The sequence below is a fragment of the Alternaria dauci genome, chromosome 5 (genome assembly GCF_042100115.1).
Source record: "Alternaria dauci strain A2016 chromosome 5, whole genome shotgun sequence".
NCBI lineage: Eukaryota > Fungi > Ascomycota > Dothideomycetes > Pleosporales > Pleosporaceae > Alternaria > Alternaria dauci.
The window spans coordinates 1,621,048-1,648,906 of NC_091276.1; the positions used below are offsets into that span (position 1 = coordinate 1,621,048).

Consider the following 27,859-nt stretch of genomic DNA (forward strand, 5'->3'; position numbering starts at 1 on the left):
AAGGACAGGATGCCGTGTTGAAGTCTCGATAAACTTGTCCCAGATCACGGCCGTCGACGATCCACTGCACCTGCATTTGCTGTGGTCCGTGCCTACCGCCGGCTTGGAGCTTTCCCCACGTCGCTGCCCCATAAAGCACTACTCCAGCAAGCACGCTTCGAGGAGCGCTTGCTGCGAGCATGGCAGAGTGGCTAGTCTCGGAAGCTACCAGCGCATTCTATGGTGCTTTGCATGCTTTCCATGTAGCAAGACTTGAATGCAGTCACGGTGCTCTGAGGCTGCAGCTCCGATATCTTGTGAGGCGGGTGATGGCGTCATGGGTCTCAGGCCGGGGGAGCCGCAAGTCACGCTGCTCCGTCAGGCACAGATAGCGCTTCACGCGCTACATGCGAGACGTCACCGATTGGGTCATGTGAAGACAGTCGTCTTGGATTAAGTCCGGTGCATTTGGGCAGAAATATGATGATCAGACTACAGGTACAGCGCAAGGGAAAAGGCCAATCTGTCCGACCGCCACCCTTGATATCCGTAGAGCTTCGTCTCCAGCGAACGTCCAACCTAGCTGCCTTGTGCTTGATCCGCCTCATTCTCAGATAGTGTTTGCCTTGTGCTGAGTAATGACAAGTTTGCCGTGGCACCCAATCGCCCATCAAGAATACCCATCAATCACCCAGCCCATGTAGTGTTGCCATGAAACGATAAAGAAACCCGTGATCCGATAACGCCCGTGAGTTCGCCGTGGCCTTGGTGGCCATTAGATAAGGGGATGCGGGATGGAGCGAGCTGTCTAGATGGCCTCGCCGAATGTGTTCTCTCCCGAGTACCTAGCAGTTTGTCAGCAGGGGCTTCGCGTTGCGCTGTGCGTGGGCTACGTACGTGATGTACAGGAAGCCATCCTCGTCCTTGTGCTCCTCGTATATTGAGCTCATGAGAGCGGCAGTAGGCGGCAGCACCTCGTCGACGAAGATGAAGATGGCCTTCTCAGGCGAGAGCTTGATCCGCTTACGAATCACGTAGACAAACTGGCCTACAGTCAAGTCTGCCGGGACCAGGTACTTCTTCTTGTCGATGGTCGCAATGTCCGACTTCTCGACCTTCTCGCAAATAACCTAGGCGCTGTTAGCTGTTGCGCGTGGCAGATCAGGGCAGGGCAGGGCAGGACAGATGCAGAGGGCGGTGGCAAGACGTACGGGAATGCGGTCGTTGTACTTCTGGCGAATGCGCTCCGCCTCGGCCTTGCGCTTCTCAAACGGGTGCTCGTCCTTGAACTTGGAACGCATCTTGGGTGGTGCTAAGGGTGCTGTGTAGATGTATGTGAGTGTGCAGAGGTGGGCTGGCGAGGGTATTATGCGTTGTGTGGGTGGAAGATGTAGGACGGTCGAGGTGCGGGCGGTGTGGGAGTTTAAGGGCAGGCAGCAGAGCGGGGCGAATCGGTCGCGGCACTGCCTTGCCTAAGCTAACCTTGGTGCTTGACCAACGCCCAAAGCCGCTGACTGAACCATGCAACTGACGGCCAACGCTTCACCCATCGGCCAGGTGCGACTTCTGTACTGAGACAGTGCAGTCAAACCCCCCTTCCGCCATTCCAGTACAGCCCTTCTTGCCCGTCAAGGGCGAGCTGACTCCCTTCTATGGCTGTGCTGACCGCTTCGCGCCTATCTTGTTGTCACTTGTCCAGCTCCCATGACCTGGCCAATACCCAGACGTATTCCCCTCTTGACTCATCTCGCGACTTGAAGCACCGCCACGCCAACTACGTGCCGTGACAGTGTCTCGAGCTTCAAGTAGGCTGCACTGTTCCAATCCTCCATAGTGCGGTACAACGCGTTCGACGGCGCGTTGGCCTGTCATCATAGCGCGTCCCAGAAGCTCACGGCGACGTGGCTGTCTCTTCAGACGCTTTGCAACGTATCAGAACGCGCACGAACATACACCTCATAGAATGTACAACTCTGTTCATCTCCTCCCTGCTGGGGCCGGTCATGGCAAGTTTGCTGTATTTGCATGATGCAGGTACCGCTACCGCTAGTACCGAGGAGCTCCACTGATGATGCGCCCACCATGGTGTGATGCACAACAACTTTCCACAATATCTAGCCTCTCTCTCACAGACCCAATATAAGCCAATCCACGGCTTCACCACCCCTCCCGTGATTCTTGCATGGTGATCCCCTCCTACATACCCCACATATCCATCATGCGTCCGTTCCGATCCTCGTTCCGTATCTCAAGAGCTCTCGAGCTTCCCCACAACTATGCGCCCCGGCCAACGCTGCGCCCAAATCACATCCGCAACCGGCAATTGCATTCTTCTCCAAGTCGCCGGTTAGACTTACCCTCAGGCAAAAAGCCGGAGCAACCGGATCCTCTGGAAGAGTGGCGTAATCCTCCGCCGAGCAAATGGCCGAACAGGATACGGTTGCTATTTGTACCCTTCATTGGGGCTCTGATCTATTCCATGGTACACCCAAACCAGCAATATCCTTTTGTGCCAAACCTTATTGACCATGTCACAGTTGACTGACGACACGATCAAAACCGAAGCACCTTCCATCGCCGAGAAGGATGCCCTGCTCAAGCGCGAGAATGGCGTCTCTGAGCAGTCACCGATGCGTCTGCGGATGGAACAGTTCATAAAGCAACACCAGAAGGAGATTGTGGCTGAGCTGGAAAAGGTAGATGGCAACAAGTTCAGGATCGACACATGGCAACGACCAGAAGGTGGTGGTGGAATTACCTGCATCCTACAGGACGGCAACGTCTTCGAGAAGGGAGGCGTCAACACGTCGGTTGTGTACGGTCGCCTACCAAAAGCAGCCATACAGAAGATGCGCGTCAACCACAAAGCCCTGGACCCCAATGTTGATTCGCTCGAGTTCTTTGCCGCTGGCCTGTCCCTGGTCCTTCACCCACACAACCCCAACGCACCGACCGTACACCTCAACTACCGATACTTTGAGACGGCCGACGAGACTGGAAACACAAACGCATGGTGGTACGGCGGTGGCTGCGACCTCACGCCCTCCTATCTCTACGACGAAGACGCCATTCACTTCCACGGCGCCATCAAACAAGCCTGTGATAAGCACGACAAGGCATACTACCCACGCTTCAAAAAGTGGTGCGACGAGTACTTTAGCAACAAGCACAGAGGCGAGACACGAGGTGTAGGTGGCATCTTCTTCGACGACCTAGACGAGACGGAAAAGGACCAGGAGCAGCTCTTCTCCTTTATCCAAGACTGTTTGTCTGCCTTCCTGCCTTCCTACTTGCCCATCATCAACAGGCGGAAGGACATGCCGTATACAGATGACATGAAGCAGTGGCAGCAGATTCGCAGGGGGCGATACGTAGAGTTCAACCTTGTGCACGACCGTGGGACGGCTTTTGGTTTGAACACGCCTGGTGCCCGGGTGGAGAGTATCCTGATGAGTCTCCCACTCACTGCTAGATGGCAGTACATGCACGAACCTGCAAAGGGCAGCAGGGAAGAGCGGTTGATCGAGGTGCTCAAAAAGCCAAAGGAGTGGGTGTAGAGAGCTCTACTGTAGACTTGTACATACATGTACCACAAGGAAAGTGGTGAAGATATGCGTATCAATCCAGCCATCCATTTCCAGTCACCCTACTGTACGTGGCACACAAATGCGAAGACGATTGCTATTCTTGTTTTCAATTACAATCCTGTTATTGCAGCCGTTGGCACCAAACTCGAATTGCTAATAGTCTTCATTAACTCGGCTTATATGCAAGCCCCTGTTGTTATATAGCAGTGCCAGAATATGCAAAAAGGGCTTGAAGAGTCCTTCAACACCAAGCTATGCATGCAAAAGTTCACAATCGCTGCCTCCCTGTGGAAAAAAAAAAGAAGAAAGGTCATCGCATCAACGTTGGAGCCTATGTTAATAAGCCCTAACCTTCTTTCCATCTCCATTGACGCCAATATCAGCCTTTCTCTTCCCAAGTACTGAATCCGGTGTGCCTGGTGTCTCCATACCAACACCCTTGCCATATACTTCCTCAAAACAAGTAGCATGGTATATCTTACCACCTACACTCACAGCATCCATCCATACAAAGTCATTAGCCTCTACGTTCCACTGTGTCTCGAACTTGTCCTGGCAAATGGGGCACGGCGCCTGCTGCAGTGTGACGTCTTGTGGTACGCTCACATAGCGATCCTTGGCCTGCTTCTTTGGTTTAGCGGCACCGTTACCGGAAGAAGCGTCGTTGGAGTGGTTCGGAGCTGTCTCATCGACTTCGCGGTACTCGATCCATTCCTTCTCGGGAATATACCAGCTACGGTGTACACCTCGCTTGCCGGCATCAGGGTCCTTGACCTTGAAGTGCCAATCCATGTGACGTGCCTTCTTCTCTTTGCCTTCGGGTGTGCTCTCAAAACGGCGGCCACATGTGGCGCAGATGTTGGGTTTGGCTTCGTACAGGCGTGAGATGAGATGAAGACGAGGCTTCTTCATTGACGCAGTTGTAAGCTCGATCTGATCCGTCAGGCTGGTAGGGACCGGCGCCTGTTGCGTGGCCAGCTGAGACGCAATTGGAGTTGCGTTCGCAGGCATGCCGCCAGGTACACTGCTCAAGGCTTTTAGGAGCCACTCGGCTGACCCTAGAGCAGGGGCCGCAGCTGGGGGCTGAGGTGGTAATTGAGGAATGGGTGTGCTTTGCACAGGCGTGGTTGGCATAGGAGGTGGTGCCGCACCAGGTTTGCTGAACTGTGCAAGCAATGCCGCAAGGTTTGCAGTGGGTGTCGCGGACTGGGTTGGTGGAGGAGCTTGAGGTGCTGGCACCGGGGTCAAAACTGGCGGTGGAAAGCCTTGGAAAGGCATTTGAAACGGAGCTGGGGCGGGTACCGAGTTCGGCTGCGCTGGGGAAGATACACGTTTGAGTAATTCCGCCAAGTTCAAAGCGGGTGGATTAGGGGTAGGGGCAGGTTGCGGAGTCGACTGCGGTGGCGGTCGGAAGCCTGCAAGAAGTTGCGCGACGTTCGGGGGAGCACTGCTCTGAGGAGCGCCCATCGGGGAAAAGTTGGGCGGATAGCCTGGAGGCATTGCTTGTTGTGGCGGATATACCGGCGTGGAAGGCGCAAACGTCTGTGTAGGCGCTGGTGGAGGTGCTAATGCTCGAACCTGTTGGCGTACAGCCTCTAACTGCTGAGGGGGTAATGTCTGCGTGTCTAGGATCTGCTTCAAGGACAAAAGTGCCGACAGCTTTGTGCGTAGAGCAACATCAGCTGGATTGTGCGCGAACATGTTCTGTGTTGCGCCGATAAGCTGAGTGACCTCCGCCTTCAAGTCAGCAAGGTCAACCGATGACATGGGCTGGGTGTGTTGTTGAGGCTGTTGGTATGTAGGCGGCGTAGATGTGTGAGATGGTGGCCCATACTGAGGAGTCGGGGGTTGTGGCTGAACTAGATATTAGCAGTTGTTTGGAGACTGTAATGGTAAGGACGTACCGGTCGAGCACGCGGGTCATTAGGAGCAGCATAACGCGGGCCAGTTTGAGGCGGCGTTGATGTACCCCGCCAAGCGACGTTGAGCGACGGAGGACGAGGTGGAAGGGCGTGCTGTGGCCGAACCTGCTGCTGAGCTGCGCGGAACTTGGCGAGTGCATTCTCGATGTCCTGCGTGACGTCGGCTTGGAATACAGGACGTGGGTCCATGGACTCGGGCACAGGCATCTTCCACGTCTTCAACAAGCCTTCCATGTTCTTGCGAGTGTTCTGGTCCATGACGAGATAGGCGTCCATGAAGGTTCTGTAAAGGTTGCGACCAATGTAGACAGTGTATGGGGTGCCGACATTCTTGACGATAGAATCAAGAACGTAGAGGGCTGGGAGTTTCCATTCAGGGCGAGTCTGTACATGTCAGTCGTGGGCGGACAGAGCGAGTGCTTGTGGACTGATGGGAGTGTCAGTCTACCAGTATCCCAGGACTTACTGATTGGATGTGCTTCTGAAGCTCATTGGATATGGCTTCGGCGTATTCTGTGTTTTCCTTGGCGATGAGGGTTAGATTGCTAATCTCAGGTCTGCTGTTCATCCTCAAATCTTGCAAGGCATCCCGAAAGTCGGCAGCCACTTCAGCAGCTGGCAGAGACATGATGATGGGCAAGAACTGGGGTTAGACAAGAGTGGATATATGCTTTGTTAGAGGAAGAAGGGAAACTTGCGCGCAAGGGGCAGGGTGAGCGGCTGGCCTTGGGGTCGGAAAGGCGCAACGCTGACGATGTCGATGCCAGATGAACAATAGACGATATGCTTCCTCGCTCTCGACGAACACACGTAATGACAGTGCTTGTGTTGGATACTAGCTATGGCGGCGCCAGATGGACGCAGCGTGAAGACTGCGCCGGTACAGCTAGGCAGTAACAAACTCGCTCTCCTCCAGCTACTGCAGTCCTCCTTCTGTCTGTATGCCCTTCCTCCTTCACGCCAACAGCGGTGCAGATGTGTCGCAATAGAGACGTCGAGTCAGTTTGGAGGCGCCGCGACGATGCCCCAGCCTATGTGCAGGGTGCCGTCTGTGGTGGAGGTCGTCAGTTGAAAAGCCCAAAGGCAGAGGGCGGTCGGCCTCTGTAGCAAAAGCCGTCAAAGCGTCGTGGCAGCGGGGGCCTGAGGATGGTGGTCAGGCGGGTGAGCGGTCGAACAAAGGTGGAGAGGGCAGTCGCGAAAGCAGCCGGGGCGCGGTTGCAACTGCCAAGCCCGGCCGCGGCAAATCGTATCACCGCGCGTCATGGCAGTCGCGCTCCCTGGAACTTTACTTTGGCCCTCTCGCAGTCGCCCGTCGCCCTTGTCCACCTTTACAGCCGCCAGCCACCGTCGAGCCAGTCCATATCATCGCGGCGCCTGATCCATCCATACCCGCATCCCGACGCAACACGCCCGGCTTGTCAGCATGGAGGACGTCGAGTTCACCCGGTCGCATTCCAAGTCGCCGCTTCCAGAGGCTGGCCACGACCCGGCCGATCCTCTGCGCCCCGAGATTGACGAGGAGAATGCCACCCCAAACCCCCCCATCGGTGATCCAGACCAGGACATGGAGGTGACAGAGGACCGGCCTGGCGAGATGCCTGACCAGGACGACATCGAGGCTGGCCTGTCAGACAACGAGTCGGTGCTTTCCGAGGCGCTGGACGATGACCAAATGGACGAGCAGTTTGGTGACTTTGACATCAACAACGTCGCCATCGATGAGCGTCCGGCGCAAATTATCGACGAGGATAATGTCAAGCAGATCGGCGTACACAAGCGGAAGCGCACTGCAGGAGAGGGTGAAGAGCCCAAGAAGAAGAAAAAGAGGGCCGAAAAGCCACGTCGCAAGAAGAACAAGGACGGCGACGATGATGGCGATATTGCTGAAGGCGACAGGCGCAGCAAGCGCTCCAAGAAGGCAGGCAGAGTCCGCGGCGCAAGTCCAGACGGCGATCCAGACGAGCATCTCACCCCAGAAGAGCGTACGTATCTTGATACACAGACTCGGGTAGCCATACTGACCGTGATTGTAGGACGAAAGAAGCAGCTCAATGCCCAGATAGACAGCATCGTCAGCACCAGCTCAAATCGCCGCCGCAAGAAGGATGGCATCGATCTCGAACAAATGGCCGACCAGGAGATTGAGGAGATGCGCCGCCGTATGGCAGCCGCTGCCGAAGCCGACAACGAAGGCCGCAAGCGCAACGAGCCTGCGCGACACAAGTTGAAACTTCTGCCCGAGGTGACAGCCCTATTGAACAAGAACACGTTGAGGGATACTATCGTCGACCCTGAGGTGAACCTGCTTGAGTCAGTGCGCTTCTTCCTGGAGCCCCTCAGCGACGGTAGTCTTCCTGCCTACGACATCCAGAAGGATCTCATGGCTTCGTTGGCCAAGTTGCCTGTCAACAAGGACACGCTTGTTGCATCTGGCATTGGCAAAGTCATCATGTTCTACATCAAGAGCAAGAAGCCCGAGTTGACCATCAAGCGACAAGCCGAGCGCCTCTTCACAGACTGGACGCGTCCTATTCTTAGGCGGACAGACGACTACCGCAAGAAGGAGTTTGCCCAGGCCGATTACGATCCAAGGTATGATTTATTTTTGCATACTCCAGTACGCATGCTGATAGTTTCTAGTCAAATCAAGACCGGCGACAGGTCCGCTGCCAGCAGCCAAGCTGCGGCCATTGCAGCCAACCGCAAGAAACAGCTCGAAGCTCCCAAGGCCTTCCAGCGCGCCCGCATGGAGTCTGGCCCCACTACGTATACCATTGCGCCCAAAAGCAACGTCGTGTTCAACGAGAATGCACGGAGCCGTTCGAGCAACGTGGATATCATGAAGCAGATCAGGGGGGGTCGCAGTGGTGGTAGGCGTTGAGCCGCATCTCACAGCGCAATTCGTTTTGGGGTGCGTTTTCTTTCCTATATTACTTCTGGTGGGGCTTATTCTCGACACCGCTAGTAGTGTCACAGACTCTTGGGGATTCAGCATGTTAAAATTGCATAGCGGGCGTTATTTGCAACTCAGAGTTGGTGCGTGGATCCGCCAGCTTCTTGTACACTACACTAAATGCAGTTTTCTGGTATGCACTGCTTGTTTCCATGCCAGTATCTGAATCAGTTTACAGTAACTACCCTGTAGGTGCCTTTGGTGGTAAAGTGTAACACAGCAATGAGGTTGTTCAGAATATCCACGGTTCTCATAGGATGCTTCTTGAAGTTTGGTCACTATTCAAGAGGGAATGTCCCTTAACTTGGGATCCTCGGCCATCTGGTCGCAGTCGACATTGCTCGCCTTTTTGGGTTCTCTTCCTGCAGACATCTCCCTAGTGGTAGTCGTAGTCTTGATACACCCTTCTCTCAAAAAATCCCCGTCGGACAAGTCCGCTGCTGAACAATACCACGAGTTTACGAGCATAGCGCGGACGTGGTCCTAACTTACTTCGTCTTGCGGAGCGCCTCCTGCTGATCTGACCAAGGTGTAGTCGTGAGATTTGCACTAAGAGCATCAAGTGCATGTTTAGATCTGCGGGAAGACCAAACTGCGACCCTGCTTTGTGATTAAAGCCCTACGAAGAGAGGAGTAAGCGCGTCCTGCTAGTGTTCAGCAAGACTACCCTGAAATCATGTGGCGTTGATGAGAGTAAAAAATCCAAATATCTGAAGCAAGCAAGAGATGCATACGTCCCGGGATCATCCCCTTTGAACCAAGTCCATCGACAGTTTAGAAAGACTTGACAATCGGGCAAAAAGAACATTTCACACCTGTCGAAAGGCAAAAAGACAAAAAAGAGAAATTCCGACACCGGGAATCTGTTTAATTGTTAGAATGATGAATCGAACTCGAATTGAGTCAAGAAAACTTACCGAACCCGGGCCTTGCCGGCACTATACAGTGAACTGACTCTGCGGATGAGAGCGGCAAATCCTAGCCACTAGACCATATCGGACTTTGATGGAGAGAATCAACAATTGAGAACTATTATACCAGAATGCAACATGTTGGCATGTCAAAATTGAGCCAATGTTGGCAAGGGAAAAAAATTTTCCATGAAAATATGGGCATGAAATAATTGAAACACCAGACGACCAAGACCCCGCTACTAATATTACTTGTCCGGCCCCATATATATTAGTGACACCGATGTTTACTTCTTCAGGATGTCGCCCAACGATACCCCCACGTCCACGGACAACTTTAGTCCAAAGCTGTCAATCTTGAACATGTTGATGGTGTCCACAAAAGTGCTGTTGTTGTCCACATTGCTCGCCAGATCTACGCCATCGCGCGTGATCATCTCTGTGCTACCCACAGTGTTCACGTTGTAGAGACTAATGTCATATGTGTTGCGGTCCCCTTCAATTGACAGGATGCGCGACTGGCACACAGCACCTGCACCAACCTGCGAGCAGTCTGTTGAGTAGTTGTCGAAGAACGAGTATAGTCCCACTCCGTATCCGAGGATGTTGTTGCTGCGGATAATACGCAGACCCCAGCCTGATGCCGTGTTTGGCGATGTTGAGTTTGTTCCATTCGAAGGCGTAGCCGTAAAGACTGGATCGGACAGGGCTGGAACGGTTGGGAAGGGGATGAGAGCATCGGGGTTGGGCTGATAATAGGCAGTTTCCGTTTGAATCTGGCCCATGAAGACGTTTCGGGTATCGACAAACTGGTACTCGTAGAGGACGTGGTGCTCGACTGCTGTACCGTATCTACTTGGATGTTAGTGACTGCTAGCGAAACAATGTTGAGTTCCAATCTTACAACCACAAAGTTCCCTGAAGACTCTCAATCAGCAGACCGCGACCGGCATAGATGGTAATCTGAGTGTTGTTGTTGCGCGCATCATCAAGATCGTGATCAGCAGTCCAGAGCCAGTTGTTCTCCATGTACAGTCCTGCACTGTACTTGGTGATGTGCATCGACATGTAAGCTGCAATGCATTCCTGCACCAAGTTTTCAGAAGTGGTGACAAGATCAGGTGTCTTCTCGCACTGCTCGGTTTGCAGGTCTGATCCTGCAAATCCTCCGATACGAGTGTGCACATCCCAAAGGCCAGCAGGCTCGCCAGTAGGAGAATAAAGATTGTATTCAATCAGAACAGCGCCGGCTTGTTGGCCTTTTGTGCTGACAAAGAGGTCAGAAATCTCGACTCGGCCTTGCTCACCCGGTTGAGCGATTTGCACGACTGGCTTAGGAAGGGACATGTCGTTGAAAAAGGGGCCGGAGGAAAGAATGACAGTAGCGAGGGATTCTCCAACAATAGTAACACCTGGTGGAATGTAGATCGTCGAGGTGACTAGATAGAAACCGGCGTCAAGGAAGAGAATCTTGTCTTGAGCCTTGGCCTTTAGGATTGCCGCATTGAGAGCATCGGTATCGTCGGTTTGGCCATCTCCAGTGGCGCCCAGGTTACGAGCGCTAAGAAATTGCGATAGAGGAACCTCACCATACTGAGGCTTCGAGCGCTCGTAGTATTTGCCTTCCGCGTCCAACAACTCTGCTGGTCGCTTGGTGGAAGGGACAGCGCCTCGTGCTTCGACCGGACCGTTTGGAAGGTATCGATGCCCGTCAGCCCAAGCGTCAATGACCAAGGTACCGGGAGACCCTGCCAGGTAGGTTCCATTGGGACCAAGTACGGTAGTACCGACATTGTCGAGTTTGACATTCTCCAGGTACAAGGCGGCGGCACCGGCAGGCTCAGAGTTGGCAGTCCTAGAGGTAACGATACCAATTGGGGTATTATTGATCTCGCTGTCAAAAAAGGTAATGGATCCTACGTTGACCGCAGAGGAGCCACCAGCGGACATGTTCAGTCCAACCCGGCAATTGTTGATAGAGACAGACTTGTATGTCCAGCCCCAGTCCCATAGCTGCTCAATAGCAGTGTTGACGTTATTGAATGTGAGGTTGCGAGTAGTGAATTGTTGGTTGCCGACGCTGAACCCCTTGTTTCCTCCATTGAAAACAAGATCAGCCATGAAGCCGCCAGAGCCTTCTTCGATGAAGAGTCCCTGGTGCTGTGTTCCGTTGTCGGCGTTCATGTTGAACACTACGTTCTGGATGCTTGTGGTCTGTGCAGTTGGCCAATGTATTCCGGTAGCTGAAAAGTTAGCTGGAAGGTGTGTCATGTCAAGGACAAGGTTGCGGATCTGGCGGAAGAATGTGTTTGTAGGTCCATAGCCAGTTCGACCAGGTCGGTTTCCAACGCCTAGGTATGGAGAGCCATCAATCAATCCTAGACCGCCTGTGGAAGAGAAATTGGTAGCAGCCTTGATCGTAGGAAGGCAATTTGGATTTCCGATCATCTTGAAGGAGTCAGTCAAGGTAGTCTCATACAAAGAGGCTTATTGTATCGAGTTATGTCAGATGTACGTAAAGTCTTTACCAGGGGCATATATGACATGTTACATTCACTTGCTAACGAGCGATGGAACTGTGCATCCCCCTAGGACACGTTTGTATATCGAGCTGTTGGGACTCGGCGGGCTGCGTACCTGAGTGTAATAATAGTTGATGAGACTGCTCGAGATCAAATACGTCCCACCAGGAAAGTATACAATGGCAGGCTCATTGGTAGAGCTCTCACAGAACGACGGAGCACATCTGTTGCCCTCTGTAATCGCTCTCTGGATTGCGGCAGTATCATCGGTGATTCCGTCGCCGACCGCACCATATGACTTGACATTCCTGAACACGGTGTAGTTCTTGGGGTTTGGATTGAAGCTAGCAATGCCCTGGTGCTTGATATCCTCTAGCCAGTATGGAGCGCACGACGAATCCCCATTTGCAGATTGACGAGGTTGAGCATGTGGGTGGGCGTGGCGGTTCGCAAAGTGCAAGTTGGATAATTCATGGGCATAGCCGTTGGTGGAGCGAGCGGACAGCGCGAGTGCACAAGCGGAATACAATCCCAACACAAGGGAAGTTGTCGGGACCAGCATCTTAGTAGAAAATAGTAGGGACAACGATCGACAGGAAGGTGGACAACGTAAGCCGACGAACGATTAGGCTCCGGGTACACCACCTGTTAATATATTAATGCGAGAGCTGACTCCCTGTCCTGGCTGTCATAGGGGCGATCGACGGTGAACTACGCGGCGGCGATCAGTCATGCCTACTTGTTTGCCTGATTGGACACGCATGCCGTGCTGGAGTGCAGCGCACCTCAGCTCGGACATGGACTGTGGAGTATGTGGCGTGCATGTTGACGACATCTGTCTGGGGGCTGAAACAATCGATTTAACGGCTCGCGAAGCCTCATTACAGCGCCAGCCAGCCCTAAATTAACTCTGGTGGTGAAAGAACAGGCTGCCCAGGTGCTTTGGAGCCATGGGCTTATGTTGTGCGACTATGCACAAGTGCTGATGATGGGTGTTACGGCGCGCTGCGGATGACATGCATGCGAGTAGGTCTTTCAATTGTCTTATGCGACAGCCTCACAACGAACTCAATACCACCTCACCCCTAGTGTTTGAGATGCGGATGGACTGCCTCAACACGTGCCTGCAGCTTACTTCGCGGCAGCATGGCGCCGCAGCGCTATGACGAGAATGAGTCTGGTTTCGTGCCCTGTGTGTGTTCGAGACAGGGGCACTTATTTAGTGACCTGTGAAATGAGATGGTGTTGGGCTAAATATCCAAGGGGTAGCATTCTGTACAAAGGTACGGAGCCTTCGGTAAGTCGAGTAGGCTTGGCTTTTTGCTAGTTGAGATGATGCATCTGCTTCGAATCACCGAGACACGTTTAGGCCCGAAAAGTTAAGACGGAGTGAGCAGTGCGCAACTCTCTCCGTTTTTACCAGGTGTCCCTGATAGAAAACAAGAACAGCATGTCCGGAGGTAGACAAGGATACCTGTGTGCCGTCGGGTAGATTGTGAAATGAGGATATCGGCATCATGCAACGATGCAGGGGAAAAGGATAGCAAGAGACTGCTCCTTTCATGCTGACGGAGGAAAGGCAGGCACAACAAAGATCCGGGGAAGGTACGCGCGGGCACGTGACCGATCTCATCGGAAGCATCGAAGCCCAAACTCCGACAACCCAAACTTTTGCCCATCAAAGCGCACTGTGGACGTCATCTTTGAGATACCCAACTCGCACATCACTACAACCCTCCTTGTGATCGACCCCGCAAACCCACATAACACACTGCTATAATGTTCGGAGGTCAGTTATGATAACGATGACGGGCGAGTCATAGATGGTGAGACTGACGTGCATGACAGCACCACCCCAACCATCCAAGCAGGAGCTTGCCGCGGCCGAAGCACAGACTATGGCCGATATCAAGTGGACAGCAGCCAGCGCTGTTGTGCTTTATTTCTGTAAGAGCAACCAAGAACTGGACAGCGGACAGGTTAGAGACTAACAGGGTGGCTGCAGCACCTCATCTCGTTGAATACGTCTCGAAACTCTTCTAAGCAACGACCCTTACTGCGACCATGTACTTTTCCACGGCACTGGGACGCTGGATGTAAATACGCGTAGACTTGGAGACACCCAGCGACATACCAACGAACTCATGTATAACATGTGCGCAAGGAATGCGCTTGTGACAATACCGGGCTATACTGTGGGCTCTCAATGTTCAACGGACACAAATACTCTTACCGTGTACATGTTATCCACACGTAGTTCTGAGAATTGGCGGCCAATAACGGAAGATCAACTGGTATTGGCACAATGATCTCAAAACACATAACACGGAGTCTCTAAAGTCAACTTTAGTGCTTTCAGTCAGCAAGAAAGGACTGCCATGTGAACAAAGGAATCGGCTATCAACACTCCAGTGCGCACAATGATGACGATGACATATTATGCAACGCTCGATTGTACGTCTTCTATGCATCCGTCCGCTGCTTGGTATCTTACGACGCCCAACTTTTCAAAATATAACCTCCTGACCACCTGTGAATCGTACATGCCAAACACGCCACCGTATTATGCTCTTATCGCTTTGTCGGCCTTGATTGCTGTACCGCCTCCCATTCATCGTACTCGTCTCTGGTGTCGTCGACCCACTTCTTGAGGTGCTCGAGTTGTCGGTCGTAGTCTTTGAGTAGCTACGGTACATTGTTAGCATGTGCAAAGCGTCATGGAACTGGCTTCTTACCTTCTCTAGCGCCTTTTGGTCTTCGTCTGTAAGCAGCTCACCATTCTGTTGCTGCTCAATTGTCTTGCCCAGCTTCTCCGTCTCTTCTTGCAGGATACGCGCCCGCTCGCGCACACCAGACATACGCGCCCAGATCTCTTCCTGTCGCCCACCAAGTACGGGATCGAACGTCTGCTTCTCCAACTCGATGAGCTTCTTTTTCAGGTCCTCTTCTGACTGATCCATAACGTATCCTCGGTTACGCAGGATCTGGACCTTGGTCGCAAGGGCTAGTGTTCGTTGGGTGAAAACAATGTGCTTTCGCTTTGCTTCGGTAATGCGCGAGGCTACAGTCAGCTCGTGCGCGTCCTTGAGAAGCGACAGACTGTTGTTGATCTCATGCAGTCTGGTCCGGAGCGCGGTGACAGCAGCTGCTTGTTGCTTGATGCGTTCGCCAACCTGTTCAAAGCCGCGGGCAAGCACAGGGATGGCACCTGGGCTTGGCTTCTTTGACAAAGCCTCCTCCCATTTTCGTTCGTCTTCGCCTTGCGAGGGCCCGTAGAAGGGCGCTTCTTCAGGCTTGACCGAGTTATAGAAGTAGTACTGGAAGACGCATTCAGGGTTCTCGGGATCCCACTTGTTGTTGAGGATGCGTATCTGCTCGATGACCGACTTCTCTCCTAGTGGATGTTAGCATAACTTCAGCAAGGGAGTTGAAATGCCCGTACTGTGACCGGTCATGTAGGCAGAGCCAGCAAAAGGTTGCGCAGAAGACTGGCGCAGCTGCGGAAGTCCTTCGCGCTGTTGCTGAACGCTTTGCGCTTGAACGTTGTTGAGGACAGGTGCAGGCTGTAACGAGGCGCCGAAGAGGCTGTTGCCCATGCTTGGCTGTTGTTGTTGCCCCTGCTGCTGTTGCTGCTGCTGTTGCTGGGGTTGGCCAAACAGACTGGAGCCCGCATTTTGTTGTTGTTGTTGTTGTTGTTGTTGCTGCTGCTGCTGCTGTTGAGGCTGTCCAAAGAGGCTGGAGCCTGAATTCTGCTGCTGTTGTTGCGGCTGGCCAAACAAGCTTGATCCGGAGTTCTGCTGCTGTGGTTGTGTCGATCCAAACAAGCTATTGTTATTGTTGTTGTTCTGAGGAGCGGTCGACGAGCCGAAGAGTCCCCCAGACTGTGTCGCATTTGACTGCTGTGGCTGTTGCTGCTGCGATTGACCAAAAAGACCACCAGCTGGTGCTGTGGTGCTTCCAAAAAGAGTACCCGTCTTCTTCTCTCCACCAGCCGCATTTCCAAAGCTGAACGACATGTTGTATGAAGACCGGGGTATGCGCGTATCCTCGTATACAGATGCGGTGGCGGTGTGAAAGAGTGGCGCTCTCTGAAGTCGCGAATGGAAGAGCTTCAGATGTTTGTTTTCGGTCGCGCGTGGGTGCGCGAAGAGGAAATCGCAGAGAGGTCGGCGCAGGGATAGTTTACAAGCAAGCTCAGTCGGCGCGCATACTGATTGGCGAGAGACCCGAAACCCGTACAAGAGATGTGGTGGAGGTGCAGGTTAAATGGCGAGGGCTTGTTGTCTCTCACTCACAAAGGCCAGGCACAAGCTGCGGCCCATCATATCCCTGCCAGTTTTAGTGACCCGCCAAGACCGAGTTCCGCGACGCCCTCACGAGCATCATCTCCAGCCCATGAGCAGATAGCCCGCCATTGGCACCTCACCCTCAAGATGTCGTCGCGCCAGCCCAGGTACACACTCTCTTCTCGGCCCATGGTCAGCTCCAGGCGCTAAACAATTTGCAGGTTCAACCAGCAAGCCCTCATCGACACCACCCCTCTGCCCGACGACATCCCCAAGGTCAAAGAGCTCGGAGCCAGTTCTGCGCCCCTCCTGAGTGCCTCGTTCTTCATTGGCGCGCGATGCAAGGCCTACAACGATGACTATATGATGTGCAAGACCGAGGCCAACGGTCGGGGAGAGTTTGACTGCATGAAGGAGGGCCGCAAGGTCACCAGGTGTGCCGCTAGCGTGTACGTACCGGCAGGAGGCTCCCTTGTAGACCTTGGATGTTGACGCATGTGGCAGTATCAAGGACATTAACGAGAACTGTCTGGCCGAGTTCCGCACCCACTGGCAATGCCTAGACAACCACAACCAGCAACTCTGGAACTGCCGGTCAGAAGAGCGGAAGCTGAACAAGTGTGTGTTCGAGAAGCTGGTATGCTGCAATGTCACTTTGCTTCTCGTCCTTCACTAACATGGATCTAGAAATTGGAGAAGACGATACCAGATGCGCCCAAGGGCGAGACCCCAGTCCACCTGCGCACACGCAACATCTTTGCGAGTCATTAAGCTTTGTATATATTCACCGCCGGAAAGGACACCAAGGTCAAATCAACGACATCACCTGACATGTGTGACTATGACATGATACTGCATGTCCGTTTGTAATGTGATAGCGGCCAGCTTTTTCCTACGGTGTTCCATCCTGTCACTTGTCGCATCTCTCAACCATACTACAAAAAAGCCTTTTTTTCTCTCTCCCTGGGATCCAATATACCCAGTCTAAACTTGTACATTCCTTCTGTTATATATGTGGCTTGCTAGGTTGTGTGCGAGTAACTTGGGGTACTTTCTGGCGTGGGTGAATCCGAGTGGTTCACCGTTCACCATCACCACGACACTTGAATCTTCGCTGTCACCTGCTATTGTCCAGTAGTTCAGTCATCTTTTCAAGTTCTCATCAACTCAGCTACAGCTGCTCCTTCTTGCTTCGCTCCTCCCACCCAACGTCACTGCCTACTTCTCTGTCATCAATTCCTCGACCTCCTTGCAGCACGATTCTTGAGCATCTATTATCTAGTTCCAATACGAGTGTCACCGAATCAATCATGTCCAACCCCTTCTGCGACAGCTATGCAGACGACATCTCTACGCCGCCCACCTCACCAACATCCAATGGCGAAATCGAGCCTATAGATTGGAACAACCGTAACTTGGTGTATCTACTCAGCGTCTTAAAGCCTGAGGAGGTTGCGGCCGATACACTCGTCTTCAGTCCTCCACTTGAGGTTCTAGAAGACCTTACATACCCCTTCCACCTACAGATCCACAAGAAGGCTGCTTCCGCTCGCATCGACATGTACCCCCATTCCAAGGACGCTCCCACCGGCACCGGCCGCCCTCAGACACGTACGCTAGTTGCTGAATCAAAGCGTGGATGCTTGAGCCCGGAACTCGCCCGTCGCTCCCTCGCCCATGATTTGCTCTCCGACGACGAGCTCATCGACGCCACCATCGCCAGATACAACGCACTTTGGTTCATTCACAGTATCGAGGTGGCTACATTGGAGTCTATACTCCGCGCCATGTGTGAGATGATCAAAATTGCCGATGATGAGTGGCAGGGACGTTTCGATCAGCTGTGCGGCATGGCCGCTGGAGGCTACAGTGGCCAGTGTGTCGATGGAGACTGTTCCGCAGAGACACGTCTGGAGTATTATTTTCTGATGACAGGCAAGATCGCTTTGGAAGATTGGATCCGGTGTGTCAGTGCTTGCTTGAGTATGAGCTCTGAGAAAGAAAGGGCGTTGCACACAGAGGTATACGATGAGGCACGCAACTTCCTCGCTAGGGCATTCGATGAGATGATAGGTTAGATATAGAGAGTTTCAGGACCTTCGAAGTCATGTTTAGGATGGACAGAAATGAGCGTAGGAGATAATGAAGCCTTCAGACTTACACATCAGCAAAACGTCTCTAACAATCGAGTACTTTCAATACACTGATACGGCCTTCATGGAATTATTGGGTATCTCTATCATACAATCATAATCATTACCGAATCTAGTCTCAAGCTCTCCTGCTGCCACCGCCACCACCACCACCTCTCGCAGCACCCAAGAACCTATCTCTCAAACTACCCCTATTAGCCGCAGCATTCCCCGCCGGCGAACTCCGCAGAAAAGAGCTACCCTCGAGAAATGAACTACTCCCATCCATACCAAAACTACTCCTTCCATTTCCCAAATCGACTCCAAGACTGACCCTTCCAACTGCGGGATGTCCACCTCCAAACATCATGCCACCAGGCAAACCCGAGCTTCTGCGACTGGAGTTACGGCGTCCACTTGAACGACGCCTTGTTGAGCGTCTCGAGCGCACGGAGCTGAGTCCAGGTGGAAGAGCGCTAGTATCCACATCGCTGTCATCTTCGAGTTCGGAATCCGTGTGTTCGTAGCTCCCAGCTTCAGGAACATCGTCATCGAGATCGCGTTCATCTTGTAGCACGCCTGCCATTTCCGCCTCTTCCATCTCCAGCATGTGAGACACCTCTGCTTCGAGCATGCTGCCCTCTATGAAGCTATCCTCATTGAAGGGTACAGTGCTTTCTTCTTGGACGTCACCACTGACGTCACTGCCCTCCTCGTCTTCCTCTGATTCTTCGTCACTCGATGCTTCAGATGCACTGGGTGTGCTTTGTGCCTCTGGGACTTCATCGTCAAGATCCCGCTCTACTTCTCCTTCTCCGGCTTCTTCTTCCATTTCTGCTCTTTCCCGTTGCTCCTCATTGGCCGCATCCTGTTGTGCGGCTGCCAGATCCATCATTACTTGCTCTCTGCGCTGCATCATCTCTTGTTCCTCCTTCTCTAGCTTTTCGTCCTCGATGGCTTGTAGTGTTTTGGTGACACCAGGCGGACGGAGCCAACCCGCGCCGAATCTGCGGACATTGAGTTTGCGCTGAGCGATTGTGTTTTCGTCGGCAGTCAGACTGGATAGGAGGTGATTCTGGTGGCGACGTGGGCCGTGGTGCGAGGTTGGGCGCCGGCTGTTGTGGCCGTGAGATGTATTTGGTGGAGAGTGCGAGTGGGTGTCCTCGAACGCGGCGTGGGTGGTGTGGTGGGAAGGCCATAAGCTAGCATCCTTGAATATCGTCAGTTTGACTCTAACGCGGCTTAGATCTGAAGCTTTGAATATCCGCATCTTCGGTTGGAGCAGTCAAGACATGCGTAAAAGTACTTACCGGGCGCGGCGCAATCATGGGTAACGAAAACATCTCGAAGCTTGTATAGCCCCTCAACAGTACGTTGCAGGATGGAAGGAATCAATTTCCAGAGTACAATGGCGCGGTTTGTGCGCGTCGAGACGCGTCGTTTGGTGTTTCCCTCGTGCTTGTTGTGAGCTCATGGCCCCACCTCGGTTCATCCCAATGCAGGAAGGTACCCAGATGGCTGCCAGCAGGGCTCTACGTCACTCTCTCCACTGCCCTCTACTATACGCATCTACATCATTCCCGTACACTATTCAAAGAGCTGTATTTTTGTCAGCCATACACTTATTGTGGACGCCACAAGTCTCCTGACCAGCGTCATATCTCCCCCCCCCCCCCCGGTCCGAAATCGTACCTTCATGGTCATGATTTTTATGCCATTCTGACTGTTCAAGTCATACCCGTTTTCCAAAACTTTGTTTCAGAATGACTTGGATGGGATCCAGATGTTCCCAACAGAAGGAGATATGAAGTTCAAATATTTCTTACGCAGATGACGATGGCAGTGCGGCGCATGTCTCCCGCACTTGATTGCTATGAGTGTCTGCTCATAACTCCATAATATCGTACTTTCGTGCCCGTGTCTAGACAGATCAAGAGACAATGTGGTATTTTTCAGATGTGAGGTACTCTTTCACCCACCTATTCAAGATATTCATAGAAACTAAGGATATCGTATCGTATGTGTTTTGCATAACTTACATGCGCGCCGTACACAATGCCTGTGTTGCTCAAAGACTGAGTTTAAGAGAATACAAACGTCTTCCGGATAAATCATGTTGCTGATTGGGCAAAAAGAAAAATTTTGAATTGCGAGCCATGTAGAATAGAACTGGAAATACGTCTCGTAGAGACAGTGCAGTGTTGCTGAGAACATGAAAATCTCACATGATCGAGCTACTCTCCTGTTCTACACCTTTGCTCAGTTACACAAGAAGAAAAAAGCTAGGCGCTGGACCCCATGGTGGTTCAATCCAGAATCTATCTTCAAACATTGATAGGATCGATCGAAATTTCACCACACCAGACTGTATCATCACCACAGACACAAAAGCCGCATCTGGTTGAAGAATTCGTCTTATCGGTCCGATACCTGTTGTCAAGAAGACTCAAAGGATACATGAAACCAACTATGTTTGGCTTTGATCCACAAGAGAGCTCCAGAACCTCCGGCAGCTCTCATAGGCGCGCTGAAATATCCAATATATTAATCACGTCTCGTCCGTGGGGGTAGATTCATGAGCGAGTGTCGGGCTTGTTGTCGGTCGCATAGAGCGATAGTACGCGCTTCGTAGTAATGAATACTACTACAACGAGGAAATCCCTTGCGAATTCAATTTACAAATTGGGCAGCAATAGGTCGAAAACGGCTGTCATATCATCCTTCAATCGGCCCTGCATGGGGCCATGTTCAGCCTCCGCGGACACTAATCGTGATGTGTACATGTACCTGTACATCCTTTTATTCGAAGGAGAACGGCGCATCCCCACCTTACTAATCCCGCTGTTACATTCGAACGTCGTCAGCCTTTGCTGGGCTTGGAATCAATCGTCCTTCGTCTACGGCACCACTTCGGGTGCATCCATGGATCTCTTCCACTTTTGCTCCAGCTCGTCGGTCACCTCCGCCTCCGACATCGCGAACCGCGCATCCGAGGATTCCAAGGTTTGCAAGGGCGTGACACGCGCTGGTACGAGGCTGGTAGTGGGCAAGTACGGACGCGATGTAGGCGTAGTCTATCCTGAAAAAAGCATCTCCTCACCATAATCTCCGCGTCCATAAAAGAGACTATTTTGACATGGCATGGCTAACGATGCGACATCTGCGTGATCCGTCTGCCGTGCCGGGGAGTTGCCCCATTGAGTAGTCCCGGAGGCGTGCCCGCGGCACGAGAATGATTGCTTGGCCGACAAAGCTTAACGTTTGCTCTGACGCTAGCATCGCGCATTTTAGCCGCTTCGCCGCCCATAGACGGGTCGAGATTCCAGACGTGCAGCCGATGGCTTAAACAGGATGCGGCATGAGCAAGCGAAAATAAACGGGCTGAGATGTGTGGCAGTGACGATCGAGATGCCGCGTCGGAACGAAACACGGTGAGGAGACTTCGGATAGCGGATAGCGGGTAGCGGGAATAATGCCTATATGCGGTTCAGGTATGCAGCCCAAGAACGGAAGGCTGATCTTCGTGAAGCATACCATGGAGCAAGTGGTTTCTAAACTGCAGTAGCAGAACGTATCCCAAAGCATAGGTATGGTGGGATAAATGGTTTGCTCTAGTTGCATCTTTCTACGACCAAGGAGAGGCCGTCGATACCGTAACCCACAAGGCGTCCGTATAGGTTGGCAGCTCCTAAGATCACATCGCCGTAGTGCAAAAGGCATGACGCAGGACAAAGTTCAAAGTGGAGACCAGCCTATTCATGTGCTGTGTCGAGAGGTCATGTCCATGGAAAGCAGAAGCTCCGCTTACAACCTGGACGCGTACTGCGCCAACATGCGCGCTAGCAGTGTCCAGCGTCGAGAACTTTGCTGCGGAAACGTAAGAGGCGCCATCTTAGGGTTGCAATATCACCTGAGTGGCTGGCTGCGCGCCCGCGATAACGGTATCATGGGAATGCTGCACAATGTCAGCAATAGTGACAAGGCGCAGTTCGATTCGCGTCTGGGAGGAGAGGGGTAAGGATCTGATGTACCGAGTACTGCCCATGGGGCTGATTTATACCAGACCTCGGGAGCCACTTATCTGCGCGTTTCTACCTAGATACGACCGTTGAGTTCGTGTCGTGCCGCTGAGCCCACAATCACACCACCTAAATACTTTGTGGGCAGGGGAAGGCGATAAAATTGGGTATGCAGATGTTGGCGAAGGCTTGCATATGCATTGTGCTGCACCTGAGGGGTTTTGTGTGGCTCGAAAGGTGGTGTTCTGGCAAGCAGGCCTATTCGTGCGTTTGGTAAGCGAAACGATTGCGAATACAGTGCATACATAACGGGTTATCTTCGTTGTAGCATCAGCGTTCGGCTGGTTGAATGTAAGCTTCAACTCATCGCATCGAAATGTTTAGACGCTTCTTTCATCTTAGCATGCATAGAAACTCATGCATTCCAAGGTTCTCAAGTACATCTACCATATGCTGTGGAGGTGTGCAATGCGTTTCACATATTTTGAATTATATAAATTCAGGTAAATGTCTTTACGGCCAAATCAACTTTGCTGTTAGGTAACAAATCTTAGACAATAGGGGTGTTTCTGTATACAACACAAACTTTGTTATATATATGTGTGCTACGTATAAGGGACATGGTGATACGTTGCCATAGCCTGTCAACTGTGGTGAGACTATCTTGCTTCGAGTTGCTCATCGATGGCGTTAAACAATTTCACGTTGCACAACATATACAAATAGCCACAGTCTCCGAGCCCAGTGAACCTGAAAACAATCACCCTGTCCAAAATGACCTTTCAATAGATATGTCCAGACTCAATAGGACCCGGGCGCTGAATACCAGAGGGTTCTGGAATGGGAAGCCCTTCTGTATAAAGACTCTCGAGGTATACCACGAAGCACAAACAGCATACCAGGGCATCAGCGGCGAAAGACCGCTCATGCTACCAATTCTTTTCGGACAGGTGCAAGCCGCCGCTGCTGTGCCGGGGTCGGCCCTCTTACAGTCGTTTAAACATGTCAAGCGGCTGATTTCGTGGCACGACAGTAGTATCCTTGTGGCATAGTTGATTGTACGTGTAATGCATGCGGGTGAACACGGAACATCCTACAAGTCTGGGAACGTGGAATTGCGTGTTCCTACCCAATGTCGGTGGGGTTTGCATACTAATTGTGTTACTGCAACACGTACCATGGTCGACTTGATATGTAAAGTACGGTACGGAAACGCTATCTTATCAAACAATGTTCTACCCGAAGGCCGCGACTGCAGACATTGGTCGGGACTACATATGCTAGACAAAGTGTGCTTGATAGTGTGGAGGTTTTTCTAATCTCCATACTGCAGGATCGTCCGCAGGGGAAGATTGTTCCTATATCTGGCCTGGTGCCAGTTGTGCTGGTAGTATAATACCTTTTGCTATAGCACGGCGCAACACAGGGACTCTGTGCGTGCAGAGATTTGGAAAAAGTTTGCATGCCATCCACATCTGACGCAAACGTCAATCTTGTCGACATACAGGAAGCACCGGATGTGAAACCGTGCTTGTATTCAAAGCACCGTAGAACAAAAGTCGATAGTTGTCAGCCTGGGCGACTGTTCGGAAGGTCTGCTTCTGCTCCTAGGCTGACTTGGCGCGTGTGTCGGACCTCTGCCAGCGAGTATCATGCTGACAGAGAGCCAATGACCAGATATACGCAAAGCCACGCGGAAGCCCGGCCGAGCAAAAAGCAGCATCAATTAGCAAAGGTTCATGTTCGTCAACCAGACTCTACGTGAGTCTGCGACGTAGCAGCCTACCGGGTTTTGGTAATATCGTGCTCTCTCACTCTTTTCTTTTGTGGACATGTTACAAACACACTCGCGACTGAACGGTACTGCTTAAGCATGAGCTTATGTCATGGATGGAGTGGGATATGGCAGCTCGAGTAGCTGCATTCCGAGAAACCCAGCGGTGTGCGTCCATTGCCACTGGAAGCGGGGGCTGGAGACTAAATCCTGGGGTTTAACAGGGCAGATGACGGCAGCCTAGCAACAGCTCAGATATGGATACGTGTTGCGGCAGACTGCGCCCGAAAACCAGAAGGAAATTTGTGTCTGAACGCAGAGCAGAGAGTTTACAAGTCGACAGGCATGAGCAGAAGCTGCAGCTGGACGTGCGCGACGAGGAATCCTGGAGAGCCTGAGTGGTCGATGAGCCCTGGAAACTCTCTGTCAGGCAGGCGGTCGGCGGGACCATTCGAGGCGTGTGGAAAGACGCCCAGGTGGCAGAAAATCTTGGCTCGGTCTGCCGGATGAGACTCCGCGAGGAGCCAAGTCGCAGGCTGGCGTGGATCTGAGGCGTGCATGGTGGGCAGGCCTCGACGCAATGGTGCAGTATGATTCGCATGGCGTGGCTGCAAGGCGTCGGACAGGATGCAATGTTTTGATTGAGCACAAACGGCGCAGTTGCACGGCAAGCCGACTCCAGCCGCCTGTCAGAAGGCAGTGCGCCCAGACGAGTAAGGCGGTATCAGAGCGTTGCAGGGTGATGAAGAATCTGCAGCTAACGGGTCGTGCACTCGACGGCGCAGAGGTTCAGGTACATCTCCCGCGGTGGACCGCATGAGTTTCGCAGTGGAAGAATAGACAATTCACCACCCTGGAATAGCGGAGATTGAAAAATTGAGGCATAATGGGTAGCGCCGAGTCCAGTGCTCTGGGGGCGGGCGTCGGACAGCGGTGCATCGGCCTGGGTAGCCGGGCGGGCGACGACGCTGCCACTTGCAGACCGTCCTGGAATCGATGTACCTCTACAAAGGCGCCCGCTCCATTTCTTGGTGGTGTCGTTCGCATGGGCAGGGATCATTCGACGTTTGGTTAGCAGTAGCCTTGGACTGCGGCGAACCTCCGTGGGGTGTTGCTAAGAGAAATACCACCCTCTATTCACTCGTCCCCATAACCCACCTCGTCCCCCCTCCGCACCCCGCTCGCCTGCTTCACTTACTCCTTCTCCCCTCACCACCTTCGCTGCCATCCACCCCCCATTCGCCCTCTGCAGCAGCCTTGGTCTCATCGTCCTCGACTGCCCCTGACGCGTCTCCCCGCCCGCCGACACCTCCGGTGCGCAACCTGGCTCGCGCGCTGTCTCATTGGACAATAGCCGGTCGTGCTCATCACTTACGCAGCGCTGACCTGCACCCTTGGTTTTGCAAGCAGACCCCTCATCAGCAGTGGCCACGACCGATTACACGCCCACACTATTCCCATTGCTAGCTTTATAGTCCCAGACTGTCGCTTCCTTTGACCCGCGGGTTATCTCTGTCCTCGCATCTCCTGCACCGCTGCCTACTCTCGTTTAACCTCTTGATCGACCGCGGGACCCTCTTGCGGCCCACAATTCCTTACCCGGACGTCTGTCTGCCCACCATGGACACAATGCAGAACTACAACACCTTTGTCAATCCCCAGGACCTCGAAAACCACGGCGACTTCCCAGACTCGTTCTGGCAGATGCGCATTGACCCAAACACCTTCTCGCCATCGTACGATGCTGTGGGCGTGCTACCTGGCACAAGCGAGCGCTCCAGCAGGAAACAGGACTCGGCCCTGGACCTAACCTCCTTCTCCACCCAAGGCTACCCGTGCATCAAGGCCGAGGGTGAATTCAGCAGTTTTATCAACACTGCCCACTCCACACCCACCTCAAACACCCCCTCCCCCCACGACAACTTCATCTTTAGCAATGCCAATTCCCCAGGCGAATACAACCGGGATCAGAGCCAGACCAGCTCCCCCGAAACATGCAATGATTCCCTTGCCAATGACAGCTGGCCCGCGATCCACATCCCGCAGGCCGTCGAGCAAGCCAAAGTCTTCATCGCACTCGATAAGAACAAGAACCGGGCCGAAACTCAAATAAAGACTACTGTGACAATGGATCCGCTCGCTCCGCACTTCCAGTGGATTCGCTTCCCTCGCCAAAACCTGGCCAAACCAAAGCAGATGGCCAGCGCCGAAGAGGTCGAGGCCAACGAGAAGAACAACTGCACGGCCCGCTTGCAGCTGACCCTCGTTCTGGCGACTGCCGTGGAAAAGCCTGAAGGGCTGGAGCGCGCCTTCCGTCGTGCCCGAGGCGAGGAAGCGACCCCAAGGCGCCCACGTGGCGTCGCCATCACAGACATTGCCAAAGACGACCTGTGCCACCCCCAAAATGGCGGCGCAGTCATCATCTGCGAAGGCTGCAAAGAGCGCGAAGCCAAAAGGTTTAATCGCAAAAAGAAGCGAGAGGCCGATGATGAAAAAGAGTGGTCTAATTACGAGGACGACCGCATCATCATGATCAACGAGAAGGAGTTTAAGAGATGGCAGGACAACGAAAACCCTGATTACTCTCTAAATGCCAGAAAGATTGAGTTCGTGATGCGCATAACATGCTACTGCAGGCACCAAGAAGACAAATCACCCGTCGGTTACAGGGTCATCTTCACCTTCAAGGACGCCAACGAAAACGTACTCGCACAGGAAATTTCCGAGATTGTACAAATCACAGACGACCACAAGAACAAGGAAAGCCCCTCAGAGGCCCTGAGCACCTTGACCATTCCCACTGGGCTACATGACTCCATGCCGCTCCAGTACACTGTTCCCATGTCTGAATACTCTCCGACTGTCTGCAGTAGTCAGTACTCACTGCCCACGACGCCCATTGTTGCCCAAGCTCCCGGACTGCCTCACTCGCAGAGCATGTTTTTCCCACGGGAGGCACAGTACCCTCGCATGATGAATCCCACTCCTGCGACTCAGCCTTCAAGCCAGGCCAGTATGAGTTTCTACGGTGCTGCAATGCCTGCACCTGCGCCCACACAACAGTATGCCACCCATCAGCGCGGCCAAAGCTACTTTTCGCCAACCATGCTCAGCCCTACCGGAGATCAAATGTCGGCTCAGGCTGGCTACGCCCTTCATCGCCCTCATTCTTTGGATAGCTTCCCGCAAGCGTACAACTTTCAGTTCTCAACACAACAGTCATATCCACAAATGTACTCGTCACAGCCGCCATCACGTGCCACTTCTCGGCCAGCATCGCCAACATGGGACCAGGGAAGGGGCGCAAAGAAAATGCGTGCGCAGCCTGGATTCATGTTGTATGAGGACTTTGAGGAATGAGATCTCAACGATACGAAAGCACGAATTACGATTACAAACACGGCGCCATGTATAGCGGGCATTTGAGAGGCGTTTTTGGGGTTCTTCATTTTGATGTCTGATGATGATCTGGGTGGATGGTTTTCTGACATGATGCAACTCTAGCTTCGGCTACTTGGTTTCTGGGGAAAAAGCGTTTGTTCCACATGAAATCTCATCTGTACTTTTCTTCGTTGTCGAATGTCGCTCTTACGGGCGATTCTGCCATAGACCTTGTTCTGTTACTATAGCTTTAATTACTAGACCAGATCCTGCATCAATTCTATTTACTGCTAGTTCCCTCACGAGGACTAGTAGATTCAATCAATATCTTGCCATCAGCATACAAATCGAGTAGGTCCCAGTGCGTGTGATCTTTGGCACGACAGGGCTTGA

The 27,859-nt window shown here is 52.7% G+C and overlaps 10 protein-coding genes across 10 annotated transcripts; 5 read left to right on the forward strand and 5 right to left on the reverse strand.

Moving 5' to 3' along the window:
- Positions 1 to 436: 436 nt before the first annotated feature.
- ACET3X_006022 (uncharacterized protein) lies at positions 437 to 1,394 on the reverse strand. The gene is made up of 3 exons (XM_069452188.1): positions 1,191 to 1,394; positions 877 to 1,109; positions 437 to 824 (listed from the first exon to the last, which is right to left on the reverse strand). The coding sequence occupies exons 1-3, from the start codon at positions 1,278 to 1,280 to the stop codon at positions 788 to 790; spliced, it is 360 nt and encodes a 119-aa protein (XP_069306382.1). The 5' UTR covers positions 1,281 to 1,394; the 3' UTR covers positions 437 to 787.
- Positions 1,395 to 2,197: 803 nt separating this feature from the next.
- Positions 2,198 to 3,536, forward strand: ACET3X_006023 (uncharacterized protein; the record flags this gene model as incomplete). The annotated part of the gene is made up of 2 exons (XM_069452189.1): positions 2,198 to 2,461; positions 2,517 to 3,536. 2 exons carry the CDS (start codon positions 2,198 to 2,200, stop codon positions 3,534 to 3,536), a joined length of 1,284 nt encoding a protein of 427 aa, XP_069306383.1.
- A 366-nt stretch (positions 3,537 to 3,902) lies between these two features.
- ACET3X_006024 (uncharacterized protein) lies at positions 3,903 to 6,116 on the reverse strand (the record flags this gene model as incomplete). Its single annotated transcript, XM_069452190.1, has 3 exons — positions 3,903 to 5,420; positions 5,471 to 5,872; positions 5,955 to 6,116. 3 exons carry the CDS (start codon positions 6,114 to 6,116, stop codon positions 3,903 to 3,905), a joined length of 2,082 nt encoding a protein of 693 aa, XP_069306384.1.
- A 795-nt stretch (positions 6,117 to 6,911) lies between these two features.
- Positions 6,912 to 8,369, forward strand: ACET3X_006025 (uncharacterized protein; the record flags this gene model as incomplete). The annotated part of the gene is made up of 3 exons (XM_069452191.1): positions 6,912 to 7,470; positions 7,522 to 8,080; positions 8,129 to 8,369. 3 exons carry the CDS (start codon positions 6,912 to 6,914, stop codon positions 8,367 to 8,369), a joined length of 1,359 nt encoding a protein of 452 aa, XP_069306385.1.
- Positions 8,370 to 9,549: 1,180 nt separating this feature from the next.
- On the reverse strand, positions 9,550 to 12,515 carry ACET3X_006026 (uncharacterized protein). The gene is made up of 3 exons (XM_069452192.1): positions 11,990 to 12,515; positions 10,257 to 11,800; positions 9,550 to 10,204 (listed from the first exon to the last, which is right to left on the reverse strand). The coding sequence occupies exons 1-3, from the start codon at positions 12,434 to 12,436 to the stop codon at positions 9,640 to 9,642; spliced, it is 2,556 nt and encodes an 851-aa protein (XP_069306386.1). The 5' UTR covers positions 12,437 to 12,515; the 3' UTR covers positions 9,550 to 9,639.
- Positions 12,516 to 13,880: 1,365 nt separating this feature from the next.
- Positions 13,881 to 16,156, reverse strand: ACET3X_006027 (uncharacterized protein). Its single transcript, XM_069452195.1, has 3 exons — positions 15,317 to 16,156; positions 14,610 to 15,268; positions 13,881 to 14,559 (listed from the first exon to the last, which is right to left on the reverse strand). Exons 1-3 carry the CDS (start codon positions 15,888 to 15,890, stop codon positions 14,446 to 14,448), a joined length of 1,347 nt encoding a protein of 448 aa, XP_069306387.1. The 5' UTR covers positions 15,891 to 16,156; the 3' UTR covers positions 13,881 to 14,445.
- A 151-nt stretch (positions 16,157 to 16,307) lies between these two features.
- ACET3X_006028 (uncharacterized protein) lies at positions 16,308 to 16,931 on the forward strand (the record flags this gene model as incomplete). The annotated part of the gene is made up of 4 exons (XM_069452196.1): positions 16,308 to 16,327; positions 16,382 to 16,609; positions 16,665 to 16,797; positions 16,848 to 16,931. The coding sequence occupies 4 exons, from the start codon at positions 16,308 to 16,310 to the stop codon at positions 16,929 to 16,931; spliced, it is 465 nt and encodes a 154-aa protein (XP_069306388.1).
- A 539-nt stretch (positions 16,932 to 17,470) lies between these two features.
- ACET3X_006029 (uncharacterized protein) lies at positions 17,471 to 18,238 on the forward strand (the record flags this gene model as incomplete). Its single annotated transcript, XM_069452197.1, has 1 exon — positions 17,471 to 18,238. One exon carries the CDS (start codon positions 17,471 to 17,473, stop codon positions 18,236 to 18,238), a length of 768 nt encoding a protein of 255 aa, XP_069306389.1.
- Positions 18,239 to 18,394: 156 nt separating this feature from the next.
- Positions 18,395 to 22,307, reverse strand: ACET3X_006030 (uncharacterized protein). The gene is made up of 3 exons (XM_069452198.1): positions 21,827 to 22,307; positions 19,603 to 21,768; positions 18,395 to 19,502 (listed from the first exon to the last, which is right to left on the reverse strand). The coding sequence occupies exons 2-3, from the start codon at positions 19,633 to 19,635 to the stop codon at positions 18,432 to 18,434; spliced, it is 1,104 nt and encodes a 367-aa protein (XP_069306390.1). The 5' UTR covers positions 19,636 to 21,768; positions 21,827 to 22,307; the 3' UTR covers positions 18,395 to 18,431.
- Positions 22,308 to 25,705: 3,398 nt separating this feature from the next.
- On the forward strand, positions 25,706 to 27,445 carry ACET3X_006031 (uncharacterized protein; the record flags this gene model as incomplete). The annotated part of the gene is made up of 2 exons (XM_069452199.1): positions 25,706 to 27,147; positions 27,199 to 27,445. 2 exons carry the CDS (start codon positions 25,706 to 25,708, stop codon positions 27,443 to 27,445), a joined length of 1,689 nt encoding a protein of 562 aa, XP_069306391.1.
- Positions 27,446 to 27,859: the final 414 nt, after the last annotated feature.

Coding starts and splice junctions, on each gene's coding strand:
- ACET3X_006030 (XM_069452198.1), bottom strand. CDS start 19,635: ATGTTTTCGTTACCCATGATTGCGCCGCGCCCG. Junction 19,503..19,602: donor CCATGATTGCGCCGCGCCCG/GTAAGTACTTTT, acceptor ACGATATTCAAG/GATGCTAGCTTATGGCCTTC.
- ACET3X_006026 (XM_069452192.1), bottom strand. CDS start 12,436: ATGCTGGTCCCGACAACTTCCCTTGTGTTGGGATTGTATTCCGCTTGT. Junction 11,801..11,989: donor TCAACTATTATTACACTCAG/GTACGCAGCCCG, acceptor GACTCCTTCAAG/ATGATCGGAAATCCAAATTG. Junction 10,205..10,256: donor CTTCAGGGAACTTTGTGGTT/GTAAGATTGGAA, acceptor ACATCCAAGTAG/ATACGGTACAGCAGTCGAGC.
- ACET3X_006027 (XM_069452195.1), bottom strand. CDS start 15,890: ATGTCGTTCAGCTTTGGAAATGCGGCTGGTGGAGAGAAGAAGACGGGT. Junction 15,269..15,316: donor TGCCTACATGACCGGTCACA/GTACGGGCATTT, acceptor AACATCCACTAG/GAGAGAAGTCGGTCATCGAG. Junction 14,560..14,609: donor ACCAAAAGGCGCTAGAGAAG/GTAAGAAGCCAG, acceptor AATGTACCGTAG/CTACTCAAAGACTACGACCG.
- ACET3X_006022 (XM_069452188.1), bottom strand. CDS start 1,280: ATGCGTTCCAAGTTCAAGGACGAGCACCCGTTTGAGAAGCGCAAGGCC. Junction 1,110..1,190: donor AGTACAACGACCGCATTCCC/GTACGTCTTGCC, acceptor AACAGCGCCTAG/GTTATTTGCGAGAAGGTCGA. Junction 825..876: donor GATGGCTTCCTGTACATCAC/GTACGTAGCCCA, acceptor ACAAACTGCTAG/GTACTCGGGAGAGAACACAT.